The sequence below is a fragment of the Leopardus geoffroyi genome, chromosome B1 (assembly GCF_018350155.1).
Source record: "Leopardus geoffroyi isolate Oge1 chromosome B1, O.geoffroyi_Oge1_pat1.0, whole genome shotgun sequence".
NCBI lineage: Eukaryota > Metazoa > Chordata > Mammalia > Carnivora > Felidae > Leopardus > Leopardus geoffroyi.
In genome coordinates this window covers 198,772,172-198,798,825 of record NC_059327.1, presented here as the reverse complement: position 1 = coordinate 198,798,825, position 26,654 = coordinate 198,772,172, and the positions used below count along the sequence as shown (strand labels likewise).

Here is a 26,654-nt window from a genome sequence, read left to right as displayed (position 1 = left end):
CTGCCCACAACAACAACAACAACAGATCCCTGGCTCTTTCAAAATGAAATCCCTAGCTCTTGTCGGAACTGGCAGTGACCGGAGATACTTGGGATCATCACAACTGAAGTAGGAAGCTACCGGGATCTAGGGTGTAGAGGCCACAAACATCACCAAACCTCCCCAGATGGACAGGCTGGTCCAGCCCAACACAGCGGTGTCCCGGGCAAACTGTGAATAATGCCGAGGCCGAGAGGGCGTGATGTGAGCGCTCGGTCTGCTGGCCGGCTGGTGTTGACCTTGTGGGTACCAAGTGGAGGCAGCAAATCTAAATCTGCCGGGGAGAAACTTGCTCCAGTCAAAAGCAAGACTGGAAAACTGAAACCGATAACGACCGCTCAGAGATTTTACGAGCGTTATCAGCAGAAGCCAAAGATTTGGTACATCTGTGTGTCAGCAAGTGAATGCGTGCTGTTTCTATAGGACATCCCGGCTAAACCCAGAAGCGTGTTTGCGTCTTGTAGCTAAGGTAACACACTGATAAAGGCGCTTCCCAGACCGAAGATTGTGGGTTTTGGCTTTTTAATTTGGCCAGACCCGGAATACTAGCTTCATCTAGACAAACAGTATTTTGCAACCTTCATCTATAATCAGTGTTCTTCCCATATGCAATGAGTTGGATGCTATAATGGAAAGGAAAGAAGGCAGGAAGAAGGGAGAGAGGGGAGGGAGGGAGGAAGAGAGGGATGGAAGGAAGGAAGGAAGGAAGGAAGGAAGAAAGGAAGGAAGGAAAGAGAGGAGGAAGGAGGGAAAGGGAGGAAGGAAAGGGAGAGAGGGGAGGGAGGGAGGAAGAGAGGGATGGAAGGAAGGAAGGAAAGAAGGAAGGAAGGGAAGGAGAAAGGAGGGAAAGGGAGGAAGGAAAGGGAGAGAGGGGAGGGAGGGAGGAAGAGAGGGAGGGAAGGAAGGAAGGAAAGAAGGAAGGAAGGAAAGGAGAAAGGAGGGAAAGGGAGGAAGGAAAGGGAGAGAGGGAAGGAAGGAAGGAAGAAGGGAGGGAGAGAGGAAAGGAGGGAAGGAAGGAAGGAAGGAAAGGGAGGGAGGAAGAAGGAGTGAATTAAAGAAGGTGTTAATAATCAAAGAAAGAAGTTATTCCGGGCACAGGCTTGACCTGCATTCATGCAGCACAGAGGACACCCAGGTGAGCACAAAGGCAGAAGACAAGGCCGCTTGTGGCTCTCCTGAAGCAGTCAGAAGTGTGACCTCCCCACTCCCTAGTCTGCTAAAAAAAATAACACGTCTCAGACTTACCATCCTCGGGATGCCGGGAAGTCTAACTTATGCCCAGATCATTAGAGAGCAAGTTGACGGTCATAATTCAGTTGCCAGTAAGATGGCGTCTGTGTCCACCTGTGAAATGATGCTGCTCCCCAGGTGGCCACGCTGATGGTTCCAGCCGGCATTTCTTACAGTCTTTTGTGGGGGTGGGAAACAAGGGGATACACAACATGACCTTCGGTGAAGGCTCGAATAGTTTAAGCTAATTTGTTTATTATACAAGAACACAAGTCCTGGATTAAGTTCTTAATAATAGTTCCTTGCATTCTTCCCTCAATAGCCCTATTAATACAAATCCCCCCCAAATCTGGCTTCCCTGCGTCCCCCACGCCCACCCTATACCCGGAGGCTCAGCGTGGACACTTAGCCTGTCCCAGACCCCTCAGGAGGTGGGCGGCAGATCGAGGGCTAACGGCTCTTCTAATCAGCGTCTGATGTTGGACGTGGGTCCTGGAAATGCACTCCTGCGTCTCTGGTCTGCTTGCTTCGAGCCTAATTGGTCCAACGGCGCCTCCTTTGCTCTGCTGCGCCCCCAGGCAAGTCACGAGGTCTCTCCCCTTCCCGCTCACGGTGGCCCCTGCCATCTGACCTGCTCCACAGCAGCAGGGGGACCTGCCCTCTGGGGCGTCCAGCGGGGCCCGAGGCCTGTCTGGCAGCCAGCTCGGTCACTCTGTGTCCTGTATCCTGCAAACCAACTGCCCCCCAGATCTAGTCCGCACGGCTGAAAATGGGACGGAGCGTGAACTCCCCCACCAGGCTGGGGAGATCGTCCGTTTTGTGATGTGAATGATTGAGCGGCTCCCCCCCAGGCATCGTGGTTGCCACTTACCTGTGAGACACGAGTCTGATGGGCAAGACAGTGTTCATCTTCCTCATTTTTTTTTTTTTTTTTAATTATGGCATAGAAGGTACCAGAACAGATAAATGCAATCACGAAGTGCAGCGGTATCCAAATCAAAAGGCTCGATTTAGGGTCACTGGAGCTAGTCTGGCTCAGGCACAAAAATGTTTTTTTATATGCTTCCCTTCTTCACAAGGGATTTCTAACATCCCGGGACCTACTGGGTCGGTTGTTTCCAAGATTCTTTTTTCCTTTCAAAATTAGTCAGTTATTGGGGCACCTGGGTGGCTCAGTCGGTTAAGCATTCTATTCTTGGTCATGATCTCACAGTTCATGGGTTCGAGCCCGCTGACAGCTCAGAGCCTGCTGGGGATTCTCCCTCTCCCTCTCTCTCTGCCCCTCCCTTGCTCACTCTCTCTCTCTCTCTCTCAAAAAAAAACTTAAAAAAAAAGAAATCTACTAAAAACCCAAAATTAGTCCGTTATTAAGAATTAATTGCATTCACTATATTAATTTATATTAATAGTCAATAATTAACCAAAGTATTGATTTTAATTATTACTATGATGATAAACCAAGAAATAACTAAATGATGGGGCACCTGGGTGGCTCGGTCAATTAAGCGTGCCACTGGCTCAGGCCATGATCTTGCAGTTTGTGAGTTCGAGCTCCTTGTCAGGCTCTGTGCTGACGGCTCAGAGCCTGGCACCTGCTCTGGATTCTGTGTCTCCCTCCCTCTCTGCCCCTCCCCTGCTCATGCTCTGCCTCTCTGTCTTGCAAAAATACATACACATTAACCAAAAAAAAAAGAAAGAAATGATAAACTCATAAATGACGAGTCACTTAGAAAGGGCACTTCTGTGGTGACGAGTTCTTTACCTTGAGCAGGAAGGCACCTGGGTGGCCCCAAAGTTACACCTCAAGTGGAACGCACATACAGGTAGGTATCCCTCGCTTTTCCAAACTTTGCGTGACGCTCCTACGAAAGCTCCTACGACGCTTTTACGAAAGACCTACATTGGTACCCGTTTTCACTAGCTGGAAGAAGTCCAAAGAGGATTTGCACTTTTGCGAAAAATGGCGAAAAGCAAAAGGAGCGGTCTGAGTTGGTTTTGCAGCGAGGGGAGCCGGGGCAGAGGCAGCGCCCCCCCCCCCCCCGCGCCTTCCCCGGGAACCACACTCAGCCCTTGATTGTCAAGCCGCCAGCTTGGCACCTTTGTCTGTGAGCCTCCGGGCGGCATCCCGACTTGTCGTGTGCGTCTGTGAGCAAGGTGTGCCCGAAAGTATCGGAAAAGCCTTAGAGAAGTTTCATTTGGGGGTCTGGGGACGCTAAAAAAGTTTTCTGTAGAAATACATGGTAACTACTTCTTTGCTTTTGGCCATTTTGGCTCAGAAAGTTTCACAGGCAAACTGCTTTCAGATTAGCCGGGCCACCCTGTATGTTGTCAGTACTCAATTCCCTCATCCTCTAAGGAGATTCTCTATGCCCCGTGGCCCTCAGAATCCTGGCTTACAGTAAGCCTATGAAAACAACCTCCCTTTCCCTCAGTTTCTGTTCCCTAGTAGTTGCTAATTACTGATTTTAGACAGGATTATGATAGCCAGGAGTAAATCCGAAAACAGCAGACTCCCAGAAATCTAGGACTTAATGCAAGAACATGGGGGAAAAAAAATCGAGGTTTTTGTATTAAATGCGAGGTTTATAATTGTTTATCTCCGTAAAAGGGACAAATGAGTAAATCCAAGCAAGAACACCGGATGATATTAAACCCTGTCTTGGGTATTTTTCAGGAAAGTCACGGCCGGATTTCCTGTTTAGCTTTCTGAAAGCCTCTTCCCAGCCTCGAGAGACCACCTGCTCCAGGAAGCCTGCCCTGATTTCCTTCCTCAGAGTTCCCCCTGGACTTCACGTGGGCTCCTCCTGGGGCACAGGTCACTATTTGTTGTATGTTATCACTAGGTGGGTACTCATTTGGTGCCCCGCATTCACAGTGCTAACTACCGTATGTGTGTTACTTGCAAATCAATTTCCTAATTCCTTCTACATCTACAATGTCTCACATTTATGCCATTAACTGTGGGCCAGACACTGATGTAGGCTTTACCTGGGGTATCTCACATAATCCCTGCACAACCGTGAGGTGTGTACCATTATTACCCCCAATTTACAGATGTAGAAACTGATGCAGACACCAACAGCCCCGATACGCAGGTCTTTCTTTGTTTCTGTGTTAAGTCAGCTTGGGCTAGGCTCTGCTGTGGTAACCACAAAATCAGTGGATTGATGGAATAAGGGTTTATTTGCTGCTTGCACCGCAGTCAGGGTGGGAGCAGAGATGAACACACAGCCCTTACCCACCTCTGCCTGAAAGTGCCCCCCACTAGCCCTTACAGGGTGCAGTATGAAGGCGTCCCTCCTCGAAAGGAGTAGGGATCTTGGGTCAACTCAAGTAGAGGCTTTAGAAAGCCTCTAGTGAGGGGTGCCTGGGTGGCTCAGTCAGTCAAGCGTCTGACTTCAGCCCTGGTCACGATCTCACAGTTTGTGGGTTCGAGCCCTACATCGGGCTCTGTGCTGACAGCTCAGAGTCTGGATCCCACTTTGGATTCTGTGTCTCCTTCTCTCTCTGCCCCTCCCCTGCTCATGCTCTCTCAAAAATAAACATTAAAAAAATTTTTTTTAGGGGCGCCTGGGTGGCGCAGTCGGTTAAGCGTCCGACTTCAGCCAGGTCACGATCTCGCGGTCCGTGAGTTCAAGCCCCGCGTCGGGCTCTGGGCTGATGGCTCAGAGCCTGGAGCCTGTTTCCAATTCTGTGTCTCCCTCTCTCTGCCCTTCCCCTGTTCATGCTGTGTCTCTCTCTGTCCCAAAAATAAATAAACGTTGAAAAAAAAAATTAAAAAAAAAAATTTTTTTTTAAACACAAAGCCTCCAGTGAGGAATTGAGGCGGGTGACTCCCTGCGCTGTCTGGTGAACGGCCCTCCTGCCTCCCAGCTTTGTGTCTTCTCGACCAGAAAGCCTTGGTTTCAAGATCCAAGCCTGTGGTCTTTTTCCATAAATGTAGTCACTTTATATGCATTATTCTATCAGTTTTCTATCAAAAATTTTTAAAACGGTCTCATGTATGCACATATAATTTCCATTAAAAAAAAAAAATCCTGTGTGCTCAAGGAAAATTATACCAAGCATAAAAATGTACACATCCTTGGGCCTAGTGCATAAAGCGTGGCATTTGCTGTATTTTTAAATGTTTACTGTGTTTTTTCTGCTTCAGTGCACTTTAAAAAATTACAGCCAAATGTATCATTCTTTTATCCTTTATAGTTTTTCTCATTCTTAGCAATACTCATATCTGTGTGGACACAAAGTCCCCGGATTTCTTCTAGTATTATTGAAACTCCGTTGTTTAAAATAAAAAACTTGGATCTGCTTTTGATTTAGCCTGGTGTAAGAACAAGGTACACAATCTTATTTCTTTCAGATCGTTACCAAACTTAATCTTCATTGTTTAGTGAATAATTCGCCATTTCCCCATTGATGTGAAGTGAAAAGTAGCCCGTCCCCAGTCCACACAGGAATGAACCACACTCCTGGACTTTGTGATTTGTGGTGGCCCCAGCTTTAGATATTACAGACTTAACATTTAATTCTCTCTTCCTTTCACAGGTCCTTTTTATACATGAACTATGGAAGCAGTATGATGAGACCAGAAGAAGAACTACAAATTTAGACATCTTTACGATGCTGTCTTTCTAGCCAAGAAGATAACCTTTCACAATTAAAAGGAGTGTTTGGGAATTTTGTTTTTTTCCGACATCTAAACGCACGCTATTCCTTACTTTTGAAAGCAACCCCAGAAAGGTCACAGACTGCCCCAGCACTTGAGAATCAGTGAGATCTGGGGATCATCTGGTCTGCTGTTTTCAGTTTACAGATAATCCATTTAGGCCCAGAGAAGGGAGAGGAGGTGGCCCAGGTCACACAGCAATTTGGCAGCTGGGATGAGGATCCAGAAGGCCCCTTCCCTGGGGCTTCTCTCCCACCACTGGGTAGATCCAACCATCCGGGTTCCGGAACTGTCTCCCTCTGAGGGTGCAGGCCAGGGCGAAACCAGAAGGTCCTGCACAGCTCTCCCCGTCCCCACCCCCACGGGCCCCCCACCACACAGAGTCAGCAATCCACAGTGAAGAGAAAGCCATTTAATCACTTCTTGGTCTTATCTCTTAAAGCGCTCAAAGTGTTTTCACAAGTGCAAAGGGAGCGACTGCTCTCGGCCGACATTTACCAGCAATTTCCGACACACGCAAAAGAACTACAGATCACCGTGCTTTATACTTACTTTTAATTTCTGCACTGAAAAAAAAAAAAAGGTGAAAACCATAACAGGTTAGTTTACAGTGACTTCACCTCTGCCTTTAAATTAACCTTTGCTCTTGAGGGCAGAAGGGGGAAAGAAAGACAGGAACACATCAGAGCGGGAGAGCAAACGGGGGCCGAGACACCTGGGTCCGGCTAACAAGGGCTCTGAAACCCGGAGGCGGCGCCCTCAGCGCGCTAGCCCGTAAACACGGACAGGCAACAGTTAAGATACACTTAAAAAAAAAAAAAAAATCCCGCAATTCCGTTCTTAAAATCAAGCACAAAAACGGACAGTGAACACAAGGTCCGCTGCGGAGGCCACCACACAGCGCGCCCCCGGCTCCGAGCGGCACCTGCTCTACACACAAGGCCGGCTTCGCTGAGCTGCCCGGGGCGCGCCCTCTCCTCGCCCGCAGGGGGCGCTCTGCAAGTGGCGGACAGAGAGCAAGAGCCGCGGGGGCGAGGCCGGAAGGGGGTGGGCGAGCGGGTCTGTGTGCTTTCGAGGCTCTGCCTCTGGAATGTTCTGCACTCGGGCTGGGCTGGGCTGGGTGGTGGGTTTTAGTTAGGCTCCACACGCTGTTTAAGTGCTTGCTTTATTTTTCATGTGCAAACGGTCACTGTCTAAAGCTTTCAGAAAGACGTGTACAGACAAGAACACCCTGCAGAGACAAGACGCGGGTGCTCGTGAGCTAAGGCCCCTCCCTCTGGAGCGGGGCGGGGGCGGGGGGCGCACGACAGAGAGATTTAGAGAAATGACGTGTTCTGCTGCGGTTAGGCGCTAGTCCCTGATTCGGTCCGTCCACGGGAGGGGGCTCCTCAGTAGGTGATTGTCCACTCTTTGACAGAGGCGTCGTGGGAGGTGGTGACCAGCGTGCGCTCGTCCAGCCAGGCCAGGCTGCTGACGTGGTGGAGCCGGTGCGCATCTGGGAAGAAAGAAGGCGCTCTGAACGAGGGCCCGGAGTCCCCAGTCCCACCACCCCTTCGGCCTGGGGCAGGAGACCCGCTGCGCCGGCACCAACAACAGGCCTGGAGAAACCCAGTTGGACGGCTATTCATCGGACCCCGCCCCTCTTCGCAGGAGAAGCATGGGGGGGGGGGGGAAGGAAGGTGGACGCAGGCATTCTCGACCCCCCCCCCGCCCCGGCCCCCCGCATGACTGACGCTTGGGCTCAGCAGCGTCCTTGCTGGACCTCCCAGACACGGGTACCGTCCTGACAACCGGATACCTCCCCTGGGAGACAAAACTGCTCCTTCCCCGAAAAATCTTTCTTTTTGTGCATAAAACAAGACACACAGTACACAAACGGCTTCCTGGGCTGTCTGCGGTAATAAAATGCGGTGGCAATGAAAAAGGCTGAGAAGCACTGGACGGGCGGGTCTCCTCACCCCACCCCTCTCTGTAACAGGTGCACCAGGCATGACCCGATTCCTCCCCAGTCTCCTGCCCTCGCCCAACGGACACCTGCACCGGGAACTTGCTGGGTCTTACTACACAGACAGGAGGGCGCGTGGGAATGTCCTGTGCAGCCCGCAGCCCCTGCAGCCTGCTGTGCCCTCCCTCTGCCTACGGCACCCGCAACAGGCCTCGAGGTGGACTCAGAGATACTATTAAATAGAAAAGCCTCCCATTTGTTTTAACATGAAAGGCTACCCGCTGTGCAGAAAAGGGCGAGGGGGACCAGATGGCACAAGGAGGCCACCAAGGAGCAGTTCAGGAGGGAGAGGCGGGGGGCGAGGGCGGGGGTCACCAGGCAGAATTTCAGATCCACCTCGGACAGGCGTGGTCCCTCCTAGGGCTCTGAGCCACGTGTGACTACGGAGCCACAGACAGAAAAAATATGTTGCATTAAATAAAACTTATGGAGAATAGTTTCACCTGTTTTTAAAAAGGGTGGGGGGGCAATGCTAGGAAAGCGTGAAGGCCACGTGAGGCTCCACTACACTGCCCGCCATGGGCGGAGAATCTACCCTGCTCAGCAGTTTGGTGCAAGGGGGTGAGGAGGGGGAAGGGAAGTGCCGTGGTCTGAGTGTTGGCGTCTGCTCCCCAAAACCGCACGCTGAAAACCTAGCGCCCAAGGCAACGGCATTAGGAGGTAGGACCTTAGAAGAGCTGGGGTCACGAGCGGGAGCACTGCTCCTTCCCCCCAGCGTGAGGCCCGACGAGAAGTGTCTGACCTCGAAGAGCCCCCCCCACCCCTCCAGCCACACCGACCTCGTCTCCGGAGCTGTGAGCAGTCGCTCTGTGGTTTGAGCCGCCCAGCCTGTGATGCTTTGGCACAGAGGCCCAACGACTAAGACAGGAGGAGAGGTCAAGAGTGACCCCCGTGCCCTGTGGACGGAGCCCACCTGCTCTCACGCTGGGAACACGAGCGTGCTCTGTCGCTCGTGTCCCGCAGGGGCCGGCAGAACGCAGCAGACGGAACCGTGCCTCCCGGCCAACTCCCCGGAAACAGACAGGACACTCAGGCCCGGGGAGCCGAGGCGGGAGCGAGAGTCACCTTGGATCTTGACCCTGGTCTCGGGATCACTCAGGGTCCAGACGTACACCATCATGTCCATGCCGCCGGACGCAAAGTGTTCGTTGTCTGGGGACCAGGCCAGGCAGACGATCTTTGCATGGTGTCCGTAAAAGACGTTGTTCTCCTAGTCGCGGGGGGAGAACAGAAAGGTGGTAGTCAGGGTTCAGGCCAGAGTGGCGTGTGTCACCTTGCCCGGCCCTCGCGGTGACAATGAGGGTCGACTTCAGAGGCGCTTTCTCTGCCAGGCACCATGCACGTCTCACGGAAGCCTCAGAAGAACCCACGGTGACCGCTGCTCTGTGAGAGGAGGAAACTGAGGCCCAGGAAGGAGCGCCCCAACATCAAGCAGCAGCCACTGTGTCCCCTGGGCCCCCTGCATCACAGCACTTATCCTGAAGCGCTAGACGTGTGCGCGGTCCACACTGAGCCCTTGGCCCAGCGAGGGGACACGAACACCTGCTGAGAAACAGCCCCCCAGGCTCAAGGGGGTCCCGCTCCGTGCAGGCAGCACTCAGTGAAGTGAATGCTCGGGGCAGATGGAGGCCGGCCTGCCTCTCCCCTCACATACCTGCCCTCTACCCTGGAGCCCAGGCTGGGGGCAGGGGCCCGGACAGAGGCTGTGAGCTGGACGAGGCCTAATGCTTCCCTTGATGCTTTAGGAATGCTTTTCCTTCAGAGCATTCCGTTTTCTTATTCCCTAGAAAGGGTCGACCTGGTGGTGATTTTCTTTCCCAAGTGTGCCTGGTCCGTGCACTGCTGGTCGCGCTCCCGAGGACCGCTTACTTAGCAGGCCGTGAACCAGACCTGGGCGGTATACAGACGACATCATTTACATAGAGTCTGAGGAACGTGGTAAGGGGGCCGAAGGAAATCTGGGAGGCGGGGTGTTATGTCCGTGGAGGTCCGGGTTCCAGGCGTGTGCCCGACTCCAGCATATACCTGCATTTGCTCACACCTGCCGTCAGAAGTGACGTTACGGGAAAGACATAAACTAAAAGGAGACTCCCCTCTAGTTAACGATACATAAGCCTAAGTATTTACGGGGAAACATACGGATGTCTGTAGTTTACTTTAAAAGCACCCAAAATGAAGATGAAAATGACCGGATGGATGAGGGGACACAGTGAGACATTAATGGCGGAATCTAGATGGTAAATTCTTCAGCCTCTGCCATGTTCCAACCCATCCTAAGCGCGGGGGCTGGCACACTGAAGGGCCCAGGGACCCGGAACCCCCCAGCCAGTGCCCCCTGCTGTGGCCACAGACAGCAAGCGACAGAATCCCTAGCTGAGCTCAGTCCCCTGTCTGTGAACCGGGGCGAACAGCTCTGGGCCCCAGTTCTCCCCACGATGAACGCTCCTGCCCCTTGGCTGTGAAGTTCCTTGGCTGTCCTCCCAGGCCCAGGCACCTCTACCCTCGCCGAGCCGCTGCCCAGCTTCCTACCCCCCCCCCCCCCCCCCCACCCTGCCCCCACACAAACAGTGCTGGGACGATCAGTGTCCACCTTCCCAAGACTTTAAATGGCAGTGAGACTCCAGAGGAAAATCTAGTCTCAGCCCTTTGACCTTGGCGAAAAAGAAGGTCCCTGAGACCAGGAAGTCACTTAGCCAGGCAATCCGGGTGACCGATCGGTCTGTCTTCCCAGCACGCCTCGCTGGTGCCCGGGGCCCTTCCTGGCAACCGTTCTGCCTCGTTAACCAGCCACAAGCTCCTGGACGACAGGATATATCTCCCTGCCCTACGTCACTCAGCTCTGAGAGCATGGGTGCCACGTGGTCTTGGGCATCCGTGGCTCCCCGCTCGCCATCTGCACCGCCCGGCACGGGGACAGAGCCGCGTGGCCCGCCCACTCACCGAGTAACCATCAGCGACGCTGAAGACCGTGACCACTTTGCTGGCGTCGCACACGGCGAGGAAGGCGCCATCGTGGGAGTATGCCACATCGGTCACAGGGCCCTTGGCCTCCAGGAGCTTGCCCTCGTCCTTCAGTGTGGTGCCCAGGATGGAGTACAGGCGGACATTCCCATCCTGCAGGACAGAAGAGCGGCAGGTCACTTCCCGTTGTGTGCACACGAGTGCACACAGGCGTGTGCGCACACACACACACACACACACACGCTCCTGACACCCTCCTAAAACCTCTCAGCAGCTCCCAGGGCTCGCTCAGCACAGTGGGAAGAATTACTCGGGAAGGTAATTGAAATGCAGAATGCTAGGCACCCCCAATTCTGATTCTGTGTTTGGGTGCTCAGGATTCTGCCTTTTTTCATAAATGTTCCAGTAAGTTCTAACACAGGTGACCACAGGCCAAGCTCTGACAATGACCTATACACGACAGCACTCCAGTGAGGGCCCTTGGTCTGGCTCTGTCCCCTCTGGCCACACTGCCTGTCCCCTGTGCTCTGTCCCTGCCCTGCTTCCTTCAGGTACCAACTCGCTCCGACCAGGCCCCTGCTCTGTCCAGCCTGCTGTTGCCTAGGATGTCCCTGTGGCTGCCCTGGGAGGCAGATGGAGGGCCAGCCTGCCCCCTCGGGGCAGCTGAGCTGTCAGTGTGGCACAGACAATCTCAGGTCTCCTAGCTATGTCCACGACGCACTCCTCTCTGCCTCTAACATGGGAGGGACAGCCACGTCCAGCCCCCGCAGGGTTCCTGAGCACGGGAGTCCTGGAGCTCACGCGACAAGCCCATCCAATGCCTAATGCAGCGGGGGTCTGGGCTCCACGTCTCGTGAGCACACTGCCCACGAGGAACACATTCCAACGAAGGAAAAGCCTATGTTCACAGATGGCACATGAAGCACATCCTGGGAGGCCCACACCGACGTCCACTACTGGGCCAAGTACGTGATGGGACAGCCACCTGCTGCAAGGTCATCAAAATAAACCAAGACGGCTAGTGTGTGTGAGACATGGGGAAACTCGGTATAGACATACGTATGTCCTGTGTCATCATGGCGATTCATAGGCCAGGAGTGGTAGACAACCAGGAAAGATAGAAGCTGCCGAGGCCTCGGGGTACCAGCTGAGGGGACGACAAACTAGCCATCTTTCTTTTCAAGAGAAACAGTGAAGGTGTGATAAGCAGGGCACAGTGGTATAGCCTTGCAGGGGGAACACCAGGTTCAAACCCCACATCTGACCTTGACCTCCTATCCCGGGACCATGGCTACGAGCTCCTCCCTAAAAAGGTGAAACCTGTTTCTCAGAACCTGCCAGAGGACAGCATCTGGAAAGGAATGGGGGACGGGCCCAGGAAAGACCACTGGGACTGCAGGTGCGCAGGCCGACGGGGACAGTGTCTGGGCCGGGGGGAGCCCTGGGGGAACCGCCGGGGCTGTGGCCCAGTCCCGGCCTCGGGCTGCCTGGTGGGAGGAGATGCGGTGCGCCCTGTGGAGGGGCAGCCACACTCACAGGGACACATCTGCTGCTGCACGGACAGGCAGCAAGGACAAGTGGAGTGGCCAGCGTGGAGCTGATGCACCCCACGCGCCAGGTGCAAGCCACGCCCTCAGGCCAGCCTCTCGACCCTCACGCCGGATCCATGAGGACGGCCGTGAGCCTCTCGGTGGGCAGCTGATCCCCGGGTCCTCAAGCGGCTGGGGAGCAGGCGGCCCCCGGCCGGTCTCTGACACGGCAGGTGCTGCCTGACGCCCGCTTCCTTCCCTGGAGGCACGAAGGTCTGCCGGACCTCCTCCGCCAGGGGCCCCCCAGGACCAGACGGGAAGAAGGGAACCGGTTTGCCTCGGCCTGGCGGGCAAAGACCGGGCCCGCGGCTCTAGGTTTAGAGAGCGGGAGCGCCACACGGCGCACGACGGGGCCAGCACTGAAGGAAAACCCTGAACCTATCGGTCAGCGCTGCTTCTGAGGCGCTGAGCATCTTCTCGTCACGCTCCCTTCTGCAACCTGCAAGCCCAGCTCATCCATGCCGGTCCTCTCAACATGCCAAGTCACGTGTGCCCCAAGTACTCACGTGGCCGATGGCTCCTGCCGCAGGCCCTCCGGCCCAGTACCGCCCCGCCCGAGCTCACTGCCTGGGGGCCCCCACCACTCCCCTCCCGTCCTGCCTCGGGTCAGCCCCGCACTCATACGGCTCGTGTCACCCCCAAACCACCCAGATGAGCCAGGGCAGAGGACGTGAGGGACGGGAGCCTTACCGCGCCCCCGACAGCCACCGTCTCACCGCTGGGGTGCACCGCCACGACTTCGGGCTCGTAGCCAGGGTCGTCGATGCTGAAGCATGTCTTCTGATCTTTGAGCAGGACGATCTGAAAAGCACAGTCCACCGGTCAAGGTGCAGTGGCCAGGGTCAGATTGCTCGGCCCTGCTCTGAGCTCTGTCCTGAAACTCGCTGGGGGCGGGGGCCCTGGGACCCTGGTTCCGTGCGCCCTCCCTTGCTAGCCGTCGGGGACAGTGACAGTTCCTAGTCACGGTATCACAATACCAGCTGCTGTCACCATCGCCACGTTACTGCCATTGCCACTACGAGCACCCACTCCTCGGGAAGCCATCTGCCATCTGAACTCCCTTCCTCTCGTTACACAGTAAACGAGCCTTGCCGAACAGTGTTCTCACGAGGTTCAAGAGACACAAACGTTTGGCTCTAAGGCAACACTGGGAACGAACGGGACACATGACGATTCTCAGTTCTGGTTTCCCAGGTCCAAAGAAGCCAGCTCCGATCTGCAGCATGTGAAACCTCCAACGTGTCAGATGGGCGTCCCCCGTGGCTGGGGAGATGGCGTTGGTACCCATCTTGCAGACAGAAAACCGGGCCCCAGGTGTGGGCACCAGTGGGCAGAGAGCAGAGCCAGGCCCAGGTCCACGGAGGCTCTTTCCCCCCAACAGGCCTCCTCCAGAGCGCGCCTGGTCCCAGGGAGCGGGAAGGACAGCGCGGGTGGCACACAGAGAGGCGGCTGGAGGCACCCCACTGCGCCCCCTGGCAGCACGTCCCTGCTTCCCTCAGACTCCGTCGGGGGCAGGACGGAGTCCTCAGCCAGGGCTGAGCGCCTGGGCGTCCCAGCCCCACTGAGGGGCTCCGCACACAGACTTACTCAGCCTCCCAGGCTAAAAGACGCTGGAGGTGCCTCAACATTATCAAATATAGTCCCCGCCAGAAGCGAAATAGCCGCTGAAGTTCACGCAGCGTGTGCCACAGCCTTGCCAATGGTGCTGCACGCGCTGTGGGCCCCGCCCCCACCCTGGAGAGGGCACCATCACCCCACCCACCGTGCGGAGGAGAAACTGGGGTACACCCAGAGCCACAGGTCCGAGGCCTCACAACTCGCAAAACCAAGCTGTGGGGCGCCTGGGTGGCTCAGTCAGTTAAGCCACCATGATTTCGGCTCAGGTCATGATCTCGCAGTTTGTGAGTTTGAGACCCGTGTCGGGCTCTGTGCTGACAGCTCAGAGCCTGGAGGCTGCTTTGGATTCTGGGTCTCCCTCTTTCTGCCCCTCCCCCACTCACACGCTCTTTCTCAAAAAATAAACATTAAAAAATTTTTTTAAATAAAAAACAGGAAAAAAAAACAAAATAAACCCAGAAAACAAAAAACCAAGCTGGGATGCACATCCGGGCCCACAAGACCTCAGCGTCCCCGGCTAGCACAGCGTACCTCCTGCCATCTGGTGGGGACCCTCTGCCGCCCTGCACCCCCACTCGCTCCTTGCCTCCCCTCTTGCCACCAGCTCACTGGCCTGTTCCCAGACAGCATGGCCCTGATCTGGGACAGCTTTGTCTTCACCCCACCGCACCCCGGCCCGAGCTGCCAGCTGTCCCCCCCCCGCCCCCCACCACTCCCCTCCAGTGGCTTCCGCTTCTGGTGTCCTATGGGGTGGGGGCCAGGGGAAGAGGAGCAGGTGGGTGGGTGCCGGTACCCTCACTGAGACATCAAAATGCACCTGAACAACCTGCCCCTGTCACCCGCCCAGCAGGTGCGGGCACTGGGTTTACCCGACAGGGGAGGCCTTAGGAGCATGAGCATCTGAGACGAGGCTGGACCCTGGCTGTTTCCTGACCTAGAATCACAGCCCCCTTCTAGCATGTTCCGCTGACCCTACGGCCTGCACTGGGGAGTTCAAGAGAAGCTTCCTACCCAGAGCGGGGGAGGGGCAGGGCCAGGGCAGCAGCGGCATGGCACAGAACAACGCTGTGCTCCGTGGCCCCCCGACCTGCTTGCACATGCCTCGCCGTGAGCCTTGGAGGAGGGCCTGTCAGGACGGCCCTCCACAGGCAGGAAACTGCCGCCTGAGGCCCTGCCACAGAGCCCAGCCCCGCCCATCCTTCTGGAAGGCTGCCTCTCTGTGCCCCCTCCCCCGCCCACAGCGTTCCACGCGGTTCACTCCAGCAGTTCTCCCACTGACCACCCAGGCTGCCTGGTAATCACCCGGCCGAAGTTCCTGTTATCTGGGACGCGGAAGTCTGCTGGTGCGGCGCGGGGCGGGGGCGGCTACTCGGAGCGGCCAGCCTTCTCTAGCAGGGCTGTCGCTCCTGCCATCGGGGGCTCGGTCACTCCTGCCCTCCCTGATCTACACACCGCGACGCCGGGGTCTGCGGACCCGCGCCGCCTACTGCGGAGCAGGACGTGGTATGGAGCAGGTCAGGCTGGGGTCTCAGTCAAGAGACCAGAGATGCTGACGTGCTGAAAGATCAGGTGTGTAGGTGGCCCGTCTTGAACAGGAACCCAGGCTGCACAGCTGGAATGGCCCAGGCGCCCCAGCCATCACGCAGCCTCGGGGAAGAAAGCAGACTACTGTCTGCCTGGGCCTCGTTTACGAACGAACTTACACGGGCATGAGGGGCCGGACCCACACGTCCTCGAAATCCTCCCCGTGAGCTGTTGGGGAGGGAGGAGAAAAGCAGAGCCCAGAGAGGGAGAGGAACGTGCACGGAGTCACACAGCTCCAGGGCTCGGGGCTGGGAGGTGAACTCCTGTCGTGAGGAGGACGCCGCCCCTGCTGTGCCTCCAGCAGGCCGTGTGGGCCGATGGACACGGGGGGTGCTGTGGGAGGCCGGACCCCGGTGCCAGGCTGAGACCGGGTCGAGCAACGGCTCCCTGTTGACTCAGCCAACCCGGTGGTTCCCCCTCCCATTCCCCCACTTGCAAAGGCATACGAAAGCCTTGTCAAGGCTGAGAAATCTAATTCCTGAAGCCTGTGGTCTGTGGGTGTTGGCAGTAACGTTACCCCCTTTTCTACCCCGGGTCAAAGAGAAACAAATATGGGAACTGTGTTTTGCTAGCAATCTATCAACAAGGTCTTGTTGTGACCCGTTTAGAAAGTTCACAAGGTACACAGAACTAAATGTTTTGGCTGGCAGCGATCATGTGAAACCTGTTTATTCTCAGAATGACCTGATCCATAAGAGTCTTGATATAAAAGATTGTGTACAGCAACAATAAAGCCGTCACTTGGGCCATCAGCCCAGGGGACCCTCCTGTTCCCAAACTGGCTTCTCTTCTTTTTTTTTCTTACATTCCCCTACCCTCAGGACCCTGATCTCGGTGTTTGTTGCGCCGGTCGCAACAGGGTGCCTGATGCCCGACAGCTGCCCAGGTACGAATCGCAGCTCCGCCCTCTGTCCGCCGCAGACCGTGGGCAAGCAGCTTACCCTCCTTGTGCCTCTGTTTCCTCATCTATAAAACGGGGATGATGCTGTCCTAGAGGACAGGACTGCTGAGGACCGACTGAGCGAACACACGTGCAGTGCTCGGTACAGACAGGTGTCAGAGCTCCTGTCAAACGGGAGAGCAGCACAGCTCGGACCTCAGACGTGGCGCTCCGCCGCTCCCTCCGGCCAGACCGACGCGGACCTACCTGCCCGATGCACACGACCACGGTGTAGCCTCCGGGGCCCACAGCCACGCACTTGGGTTGGACGTCCAGCTTCACAACCCCCTGCCCGCTGTTGGAGACGAGGGAAAACGCATTACACCCGCCTCACGGGGGCTCAGTGTGCGTGTTAAGCACACCACACACTCACTGCACACCCGAGCAACTCGGGGTAGGAAGTGGAAGCTCTACTCCGTCCGTGCCACAGGAGCCACGAGCGGAGACCTGGGACCACAGAGGAAGGACCCTTTCTGGGACAGAGACCAGAGATCACACAGGGGCTGGTGGCAGGCAAGAGGAAGTAAGGAAGGGGGCCCCTGACGAGCTGTTGGCCCTCGTCCCTGGCGTGACCAGGGCACAGATCGAACTGAGCCCACCCCTCACACCAGCAGCCACGCAGCCACTCTGCTCAGCACGGTGACCCTTCCGAAGAAGCTGGCACGTTCATGGGTGAAAATCCTGTGTTTGCTTTTGGCGGACGCCCTGAACCACGCCCTAGGGGAACTTGCACACACAGACCCCTGTGACCAGGCCAAATGCAGGGTCCACGTGGCTCAGGGTCTCCCTCCGATGAGGCTCAGGGCGCCGTACCGCGTGCAGCTCCCGGGAAGGCTTTCACGGGGGCTGTGCTGATGCGGGGTCACTGTGGGGCAGCACGGAGGGCGGCTGGGGCCTGGACGCCGGGTTCTGGGCCAGCTTCTGCCCTTCACCGTGAGGCTCGGCTGACTCCAGGCCTGGTCCTGCCAGGCGTGGGGGACACACCGCATCCAAGTGAGGGTCACCAGCACGTCTCCAGGAATCTGGAGGGACGGGGGTCCGCGCACGGAGCACAGTGGGGAGGCAGGGGGCAGGGGGAGACAGGTGCCCCATCGGTGCTTCTACGAGCCAGACCTTGCTCTCCTTCCTCCCCACTGTGCACGGGAAGCTACAGGCTATTTGCTAACAGCTGCTATCCCAGCTCTGGGGCCGGCCAGTTCAAGACCCCAGAGCCAGATGAAACACCACCGCCTCTTACTCAGATCACCTGGGTGCCTGTCTGTCCTCTGGAGCCACCTGCCACGTGCCAGGGGCCTTCGAGGGCCTTCCCAACAGCCCGCAAGGCAGCCTCGCCTCCTCTGTTGCCTTCCTTCGCTGTTGAGGAACAGAATGAGGAAGGCGCTCGGGCTGAGATGTTCTGCCTACTTCCCAGGCAGAGTCTACACCTGTCATGGTCTACGTGGGCCAGCTGGACTCAAACCCGGCCTGTGGCTGAAGGCCTGGGCCCGGGAGCCTTTGGGGACAGCGCTGAGAAGAGCCACGTGTCATCGGCAGCACTAAGCGCTGCAGGCAAAGGGCCTCCTGTTGCAGGGCGCGCGCTCCGGCCGCGGCCCCCTCACCTGTAGTCTCTCAGCGTGAGGTTGGTGTACCGCACTGTATCGTCCATGCTGCAGCTCACCAGCTGCCCAGACTCGTCCACGGTCATCCTGGACACCTGGTTCGTGTGGCCCTTGCCGGCGAAGGAGTCGTTCTCCCCTGTCTCTGAATCCCAGTAATGTGGGGCGGGGGGTTAAGGAAAGGCCACCTGTAGGACATGGTGCAGGCCCCACTGGGGAGGCCTGGCCATCCGTCGTTCGGGGCGGCATATTCGGGACAGGACCGTGGGCACGGGGCCCGAGGGGAAGCCCAGGGCGAGTTTACGTCTCAATTCCAGGACAGGCGTTCTGGTGTCGCAGCGAGCCCGCAGTGAGCGGGCCACTGAGGACACGCTGAGTTACAAACAGTGCAACCTGAGGCCACGGGAGCCGATCGTGGGACCGCACCAGTCCCCGCCAGCTGACGGTGTGCATGGGTCACAGCCCCCCCGTGACGGGCTCCTGCAGCGAGGGGACGGGGCCCTGCCAGAGTGGAGGCTGGCCAGTAACCTGTCACCGGGATGGGACGCTGTGCGGCTGAGCCCATGCTGCAGCCTGCTTTCTGCGGCGAGCCATCCAGCCCCACGCAAGCCGATGGCCAGCTAGGACCACCACGTAACAGCCCGGGGCTGACCCACCTGGCAGGGCGGGTTTATAGACCGTGGGTTTGGGGCGTTCCGGTAGAAAGTGTGTTTTAAGCTATGGGACTTCTCTTTCATACGAACAATTGCAAATCTCACTTTAAACAAAGATCGTCGCCTCCATTAGAAAGCTATAGTTGTGTTCCACTGTTGACATGCTCTTGTGATGGAGACCCCAGCCCTCCATACCCGAGGGAACATTAGTACCTGGGAGCCTCGGGGGTTCATGTCGGCGTGCTCCCATGCCGGGGCAGACCTGGAAGGGGAGGGGGGCCACGCCAGGGCAGCTGAAGATGGACGCTGCTCCAGGAGAGACAGGTTCTAGAGCCTTCTCTGCCTCTGATTCTAATGCAGCTCCCACCGTATGCCACCCTCCTTACATTTGACCGGGTAGAGAGTGACCTATGTGCCCCCTCCCCTGGGGTGTGGGGAGACCTCCCTAGCTGGATCTCTCCTCTGAAAACCGCAGAGCCTTGGAGGGATGAGCTGGCTCTGCAGGGGTGAGGAAGGAGCACGCGGTTCCGGGACAGCCCCTTCCAGGAGCTAAGAAGCACGCAGACTAGGAAACAGTCCACACAGGGGCAGGCCTTTCACACGGCGCCAGCAGCTGGATGACCTGCCCGGGCCCCACCCAGCACCCTATGGACCGCAGTCCTGGGAGGAGGAGAGACTACCGGCCCCAGGCCACAAACAGCTCGGCTGTGAGGGCGGCTTCACGTGCCTCCAGAGAAAGTCTCCAGGGACCGTCAGGAACCTCACCAGAGGGAGAAACAGGCTCCAGTCCCTTGCTGCCCACAAGCAGTGTGAGTCTGCGGAAGGCCCTGGAGCGTTCCGAGCTTCGGTCTTCCATTTTTAAAACAAGGGGACCGTCCTGAAAGGTTCTAGCTTCTACTGAATTCTGAGACTCCTGACTCACTGCTTATGAGAGGGATCGGGCCGCTCGAGGGGCCCACGCGGAAGAGAGGCAGCTTGGACCAGAGTTCCATCCAGAGCCACTCCCAGCCGCCCAGGAAAAAGTGACCCGCCAGGTCTGGGCTGCAGCCTTGTCCCCAGTGTGGACACGGCCCGTCTGAGCAGCCAGGGCTGGCTGCGCCCTGCTGCTGCCACCTGGCTGTCCTTGCCTCTGGCTCCGCGAGGACAGAAACCTCCCACGTCTCCTGCCAGCGGCCCCACAGCCAGCTCTGTGAGTCAAAGGATATTAATGTGTCCATCGTGGCTCCCGGAGTAGATGTAGGACTTGCCTCCGTTTTTGTGCACCGTCAGACACTGGATCGACTTGCTGTGACCCTGTGGGGGACACGGACGGGGCAGGGTGAGCGCAGAGCACAGCGTCCTACCGCTGCAACTTGCCAGCCACCCTCTACAGACTGACATGTGTCCCTGGGTGACAAAGAGGCGGAAGACCCTCGACACTGCCGCTGACGTCAGTGGCAACACCCGGCGGCCCCCCGCTGCCTGCAAACACCTCCCCGGAGCCCCGGTCGGCTTTATCCCCAGCTGACTGAGCAGGTGACAAAATCGTATCGTGCAGCCTCTTCCCTCCTAGTACCTCAGCTCAACCCGGGCCAAGGACAGGATCTAAGGGAGCCCAGGAGCCAAGAGCCTCGTCTCAGCAGCGCCCCCGAAAGGGGGAAATGCTGCTCACACCTGTGGAGCTGCAGAAGCTAACAGACGGGTCTCGGGAGGGTCTGGCGCTCAGAGGCGGGTGGAGAGGCGTCCGGGCCACCCAGAGAGACCCAGGCAGTCCTGGGGTGCTGCTGACAGCCTGTTCTCTTCCCAGACCTGTAACTCACAAGCTGTTCGAGGGCTCTGACCACCCCCAACCTCCCTGCCTGGCAACGTGGCAGGCACAGAGGGCTCTACAGCCGGACCTCTGCTGCAAAGGGGACACGTAACCCCTCTGTAACTGCTAAGGGGGGTGGGGGGCCTCATCACTGATCCCCCTTCACCAGGGGCCGGAGGAGGGCCTTTGCCAGTAATGCTCTGCTGACGGTTGGCACAGTTTTGCACAGGCCCCGACCCAGGAACTTCCAAGCTTTCTGTGGGGTTCCACTTGTTGCCACGATGCGGCAAGTGTCTTCAGAGGAACGGCGCACAGTTCTCAGGGGACATACTGGGCTGCTCCCACCTCCTGTCTCCTTCTAGGACAGGGCCCTGCCAGCCCTGACACTTTAAGTGTGGTCCTCAGACCAGAGTCTGACCCACTGGGCGTCCACCTGTGTCCTGGGGACTTGGGACCTGCACTCGGTAAGATGCCCTGGGGCTCTGTGCACAATCCCTGCCTGGGGCCGCCGCCTCACCTGGGAACTTGTGAGAACCCCGGGCTCTCGCGTGCCCCACAGATGTCCATGGACGAACCCAGCTGCCGTGTTTTAACAAGCTGGCCCTCTCGGATGAGCCTGATGGACCTTCTCCCTTGAGAATCGGTGCTCCGGCTACACAGGAGAATCCCCTGGGTGTGTTTACAAGTACCAGCACCTAGGCCCATCCCTACAGGGATGACCCAGTCCCTCTGGGGCAAGCCAGGCACCAGCCCTTTTTAAATCTGAACATGCAACCAAGGCTGAGAACTGCTCTTCTGACTCCAGTCTTTTCCTGGGCTCCCACACGTGGCTCAGAAACCCCTGCAGCCCAGGATCGGCACCAGATACGTTGGGATTCACACACCTACACACTGGCAGGCACGGGGCCAGGAGTCTCTTCTGAGAACTGTAAAAGCCCACAAGATTCCCTGAGCTGGCCTGGGAGAACGGAAGCCTAACTTGTGGCCCCTGTGCTTCTGGTGGCCTACGGGAAACCGCGCTCCTGGGCACAGGTGGGCTGACGGCGATGCCTGAATGTCTCAAGCAATTTCTCCCCATCACATCTGGAGGCCCAGCAAAGTGACTGTGTCCTGGGGTGGGGCCCACCCCCAGCTCCCCCACACTCAGCGTCAGGCCGGATACACCTTCGCGGCACATCCATCACGCCAGGCTGGGGCCTAACTCAAGGAGGGGTCCCCACGCCTTGTCCTCAGGGCCAAGGTGGGTGAAGCTTCATGAGAGCAGATGGCACGAGGCCAGCAGTGAGGACAGATGCGGCCGTTGCAGTGGGTCAGTCCTCCCTCCACGCAGCATCCGCACCTGAATGGGACACAGTGGTTCCCACCCTGGACCATGCCTCCCTTGACTCCTGGGCAGAAGCAAGGCCTGCAGGGATAGCAGCAGAGCCCGCCCTGTCCTCAGGGAGCTCCTGGCTCTTGCCTGGCTGCTGATTTCCAGAGATAGCGAGATCACAAGGGCTGAGGCGGGAGAAGACGCACCCATCCCTGTCAAAGGAGGGGCACTGGGGACAGACCCTGGGCATCACCTGGCCCAAGGAAGCCTGCAGGTGACAGGACGGGAGCCGGGGACAGGGTCCTACCACCTCCCGTGGCTTGCTGCTGCACAAACTCCCAGCTGGGCATTCAAGGCCTCTGTACCCTAAGGTCCACCTGCTTCTTCCAAGCTCATTCCCTGCCACGGGCCTTCCCTGCTCGAACACCCAAAACCCAAAGTCTCTCCTTCCCACGTTCAAATGCCACCTAAACTAAACGCCAAGGTCCAGCGCCAAGGCCTCCTGGTCCTCCTCGAGGCTCTCTGCGGGCCCTCCGTGTCTGTAGCGATGCCCTTGGGCTCCGTGTGTTACACCTGAAGCTCCGAAGTGAGGGAGGCTGCCCCAGGGAGGCCAGAGGGGCTCCCGACCGCAGGGTGAGGGCCACCGTCCAACACCCCAGGCCCTGAGTCCTGGCGCTTCTAGAAACTCAAGGGGAGCTCGACATCCGGACTCTCACTTCTGCTGAACGCACGTCCCACTTGCCAAGCCCCCAGGGCCGGCCCCTAACTCAGCCTCACCTTGATGACCCGCAGGGGCTTGCTGGGGTTGTTTCTGTCCAGGTAATTGATGTACCCGGACAGGGAGACGCTGAGCAGGTGGTCCTTCTGCCACAAGCAGCCCAGCTGCTGGTCCAGGACGGTGGAGCCCATCGTAAACGTGCTGACGACAGAGTTCACGTTGACGTCCCAAATCTTAGAGGTTTTGTCTCCGGAGGCAGAAAGCAAGTGGGTGCCGTCAGGACTCCAACTGATCTGTCAAACGGAACAGTGGGCCACGTGTCAGAGAACAGAGTGGGAAGGGGCCTCAGGAAGCAGCCTGTCCACAGCCCTCAGCTCTGAGCAGGGAGAAGCCAAGCCCGGGCGGGACCCGCTGGGGCCACGACACCCTTTCCACGGGACCCTGAAGCCCGCTACCGCCACCCCTGCCTCCAACTCTTCACTGATGACGGCAAACACGGACGCCGCCCGACCACAGCCGCAGACAAATCTGTACTCACGGCGTAAATGCCTCCATCATGAGCCTTGTTTCCTCCCAGGGCACACACTTTCTCTCCCGTCTTTCCGTCATAGATGTAGATCTTTCGAGGAATAAACACACACACACACACGGGTCACAGGTGTGAGGATGCTCTCGCCAGCTGTGTGTGAAACCAGCCCCTCCTGCCACGGCTCTACCGTCAAGAGTTTGCTACCATGACTCCTAAAAAAAAGCAACCTAAAACGAGTGCTAACAGGATTTCCAGCTCTATTAAAAAGGAGAAAGGTAGGGCGCCTGTGTGGCTCAGTCAGTTGTGTACCTGACTCTTGATTTTGGCTCACGTCGTGATCTCAGGGTTGTGGGATCGACCCCCACATCAGGCTCTGTACTGAGCGCAGAATCTGCCTGGGATTCTCTCTCTCTCCCCCTCTGCCCTCACCCCGCTCAACACTCTCTCCAAAAATAGAAAACAAAACGAGAGGTGAAAAGGGGTCCACCAACCCAGTAACCCGAGCGCCTTCCAGGAGTGGGAGGGAGGGGAGTTCTAGTTCCTCATGGGAAGACGGGCTTTGGAGGGTCTGCCTGCCCTGAACTGCTGGGAGGCCATCGATGAGCCCCCGCCCCCAGCCCTCACCTGGCCATCCGCGCTGGCTGTGGCAAACCTGTTCCCGTCAGGAGAGAATCGCACACAGTTGACAAAGCGGCTGTGGTCCTGTGGGAAAGTGTACAGTTATCCACCTGACAATGGGAGGTTCTGGAAAGTTCTTTATGAAATATGCAGTCTGCTTCACACATCCACTCTGGCTGCCGATGTGAACTGCCAGGCGACAGCACGACCTCAGGGCTTAAATAAACAAGTCTGAAGCAGCCCCTGACTCACTGGGAGGGCCAGGCCTCCCCATTCCCACACTCAGGGTGCATTCCTTCCCCTCTGGCAGACACAACCCGCCCTCCTCCCTCAGGGGCCCAGTGAGAACTCCAGTCCAGAACCTGGAGGCCTCTTGGCTGAAGTCTCCAGGGTGCAGCACCTTGGGTTGGAGCTACCAACCAGAAATTCAACGATGGTCATGTACTTCCTGGGAGTGAGACTCCAGGTGACCCTCCGGGGTGAGTCCCTTTCCTAGAGGAACGACTCATTCTTTCCCAAATCGAGGGTTCGTGTAAGAAAACGTCCTCTAAACACCCCCTGCCCCTCCCCACCCTGGTAAGCACTATTAGCTCTCCCAAGGGTAGGAAGGGTTAACTGCTTCTGTGGGTATAAACAGCTAACCTTCAGGAAAAAACCCCACTCATCACCTGCCCCACAGTGCCCTCCAAAGCCAAGCACTGACTCAACTTAATCAGGAGCTACATGCGAGGGGTCCGCACGTGTGTCTGTCATGTTATGGGTTGAATTATGTCCCAAAGACGCAAGCTGAATTGGTGCTATCTGAATGGAAACCTCACTTGGAAAGAGGGTCTTTCCAGAAGCAATCAAGATGAGGTCATTAGGACGGTCCTAATGCAATGACCCAGACGGGTGGGGGGGGGGGGAAGGGGGGCAGAACAAGCCCAGATGGAGGCGGACTGGGGTTAGGCTCCCTTGAGCCAAAGAACCCCAGAGGTAACAGAATCGGGAAGGAGTCGGGGGGTGGGGGCACAAGCTGGGGACACCTGGATCTCAGGCTCTGGCTTCCAGAAACGAGAACAAACGCCTGGCGATCATGCCGCGGGTTGCCGAACTTCATTAGGGCACGTGGAACGCGTCATCCGAAACGCTCCTGTGGTCACAACCCTTCGCGGACACTGTGACCACTGTCCTCATGAAGAAACCCAGGCCAGGAAGAAGTCGGGGCCGGGTGCCCGGGCAGTGGAGCCCCAGAGCCGGGATCAAAGGAATCCCTGTGTCTGCAAAGTCCAGCTGGGAGGGGGAGGCCGGGTTTCCCTGGTGGAGGCAGCCCTCGCTCCACAGCACCACATGACTGCGATCTGGCTCCAGGCCAGGCGTCAGGCCCCACGAGATGCGGTCCCCGTCCTGAGCTGGAGCCCAAAGCAGGCCCGGCACCTCCTATTCAGCACTTCCTCCCCTTCCCTCAGCTGTAGGCCAGAAGCAGCCAAAGCCGCATCTCACCGGGAGGGACCCCCTACAGGGGTGGGGAGGCCAGGTCACCCTCGAGGGACCAGCTGGGACAAGAAAGCCTGAGCACCGAGGGGGGCGATGCTGGTTGCTGGTTTACACAGCCTGCTTTCCTTCCTGCCTCCTTCCAGTGAGCACCGTCGTAGGGCTGGGACTTGGCTCTCACCAAAGAGCTTGTCCTCTGGGGCACCATCACCGGTGCCCCTGACGGAGGCACGACGGGCTCACGGCTTCAGCCCGCACTTGGCTTTGGTTGTGCGACCGCTGGGAGGCGGTCCCTATTACGAACAGGCCACTCACCCGCCTCCCGGGGCCCAGCTTCCACCGGGGTGACAGGGACCTGAGTCTGCTGTGTGTGCTCATCTGTGTTAAGGCTGGCCTTCCCTGCTCCCGGGTCTGTGCTCCGAGAGCAGCAGCAGGAGCAGTCCGGCAACGTGAGCCACAGCGGAACCAAACTGCTTTCCAAACCAGGATCCTACGAGCCCTCCTGGCTGCTTCTGCCTCCACCACCATCACCGGTCACCCGCCACCTAACCACCGCGAAGGCTTCAGGGAGCTTCCCAGGAGACAACAGGGCTGGGAGAGAACCCAGGGCTCCCATTTCTACTCCAGAGCTCTGCACTTGACCGCACTGGCTCTGGGGCCTTCGGCGGGGAGCCACCCAGGTGCTGTCCATCCAGCCGCGGCCGGCCCGGGGAAGCAGGGCCCCCCAGACTGGGATACCAAAAGCACGCACGACAAATGGAGCAGATCCGGGGCTAAATAGGTGGCTACGGTGGGGTGCTGATTCCCCTTTACTGGGCGTAAGGAATATACTATGAATTAGCAGGCCAGCCATCATTTAATTCCGCCTCGTAACAAACTTCAGTTTTGCCGGTTCCCTTAGAGAACGGGAACGTCCCCGTATCCCAACCCCAGCTGGCCTTAGTCAGGACGCCCTCCTGAAGGGCATCGGACACCCACGCCCCGCACCTGCCCAGGTCCAGCCAACAGCTGGAGCGATCCCACTGTGCTGCCACGGCCTCTCCCCAGACCCTCCGCCCCATCTCTCTGGATTGGGTCTCTCAGAGCACTCAGCACCCCTGATGTTACAGGGGACACCACACAGGGTCTGTGGCCCTTCTCCCTGCTGGAACGCAGCATGCCCCTCCCCAGGCCCGGGAACAAGGCAGGTCGTGGGACAGCCCCGGCCGGTCTGGTGCGGGCCAGGCACGGCAGACAAGCTGAGGCCCATGCGCTGTGTGAACCCAAGGCCTCGGGCTTTAGAAACTCCTCCCCGTCAGCTTTTCCTGCAGCTTGAGCCAAGAGCCCAAATGAGCCG

General features: G+C 57.7%; 1 protein-coding gene across 1 annotated transcript in view; it reads right to left on the bottom strand.

The window, feature by feature from the left end:
• Positions 1-6,327: 6,327 nt before the first annotated feature.
• WDR1 (WD repeat domain 1) overlaps positions 6,328-26,654 on the bottom strand; it is a 44,676-nt gene continuing 24,349 nt past the window's right edge. Inside the window, exons 6-15 of the mRNA XM_045474548.1 lie at positions 23,852-23,929; positions 23,237-23,317; positions 22,758-22,991; positions 20,085-20,172; positions 18,230-18,386; positions 16,839-16,926; positions 13,181-13,291; positions 10,881-11,054; positions 9,006-9,150; positions 6,328-7,430 (exon numbers count right to left, since the gene is read on the bottom strand). Coding sequence (XP_045330504.1) covers positions 7,324-7,430; positions 9,006-9,150; positions 10,881-11,054; positions 13,181-13,291; positions 16,839-16,926; positions 18,230-18,386; positions 20,085-20,172; positions 22,758-22,991; positions 23,237-23,317; positions 23,852-23,929 — 1,263 coding nt within the window. The 3' untranslated portion in view covers positions 6,328-7,323. The remainder of the gene's footprint in view (positions 7,431-9,005; positions 9,151-10,880; positions 11,055-13,180; positions 13,292-16,838; positions 16,927-18,229; positions 18,387-20,084; positions 20,173-22,757; positions 22,992-23,236; positions 23,318-23,851; positions 23,930-26,654) is intronic.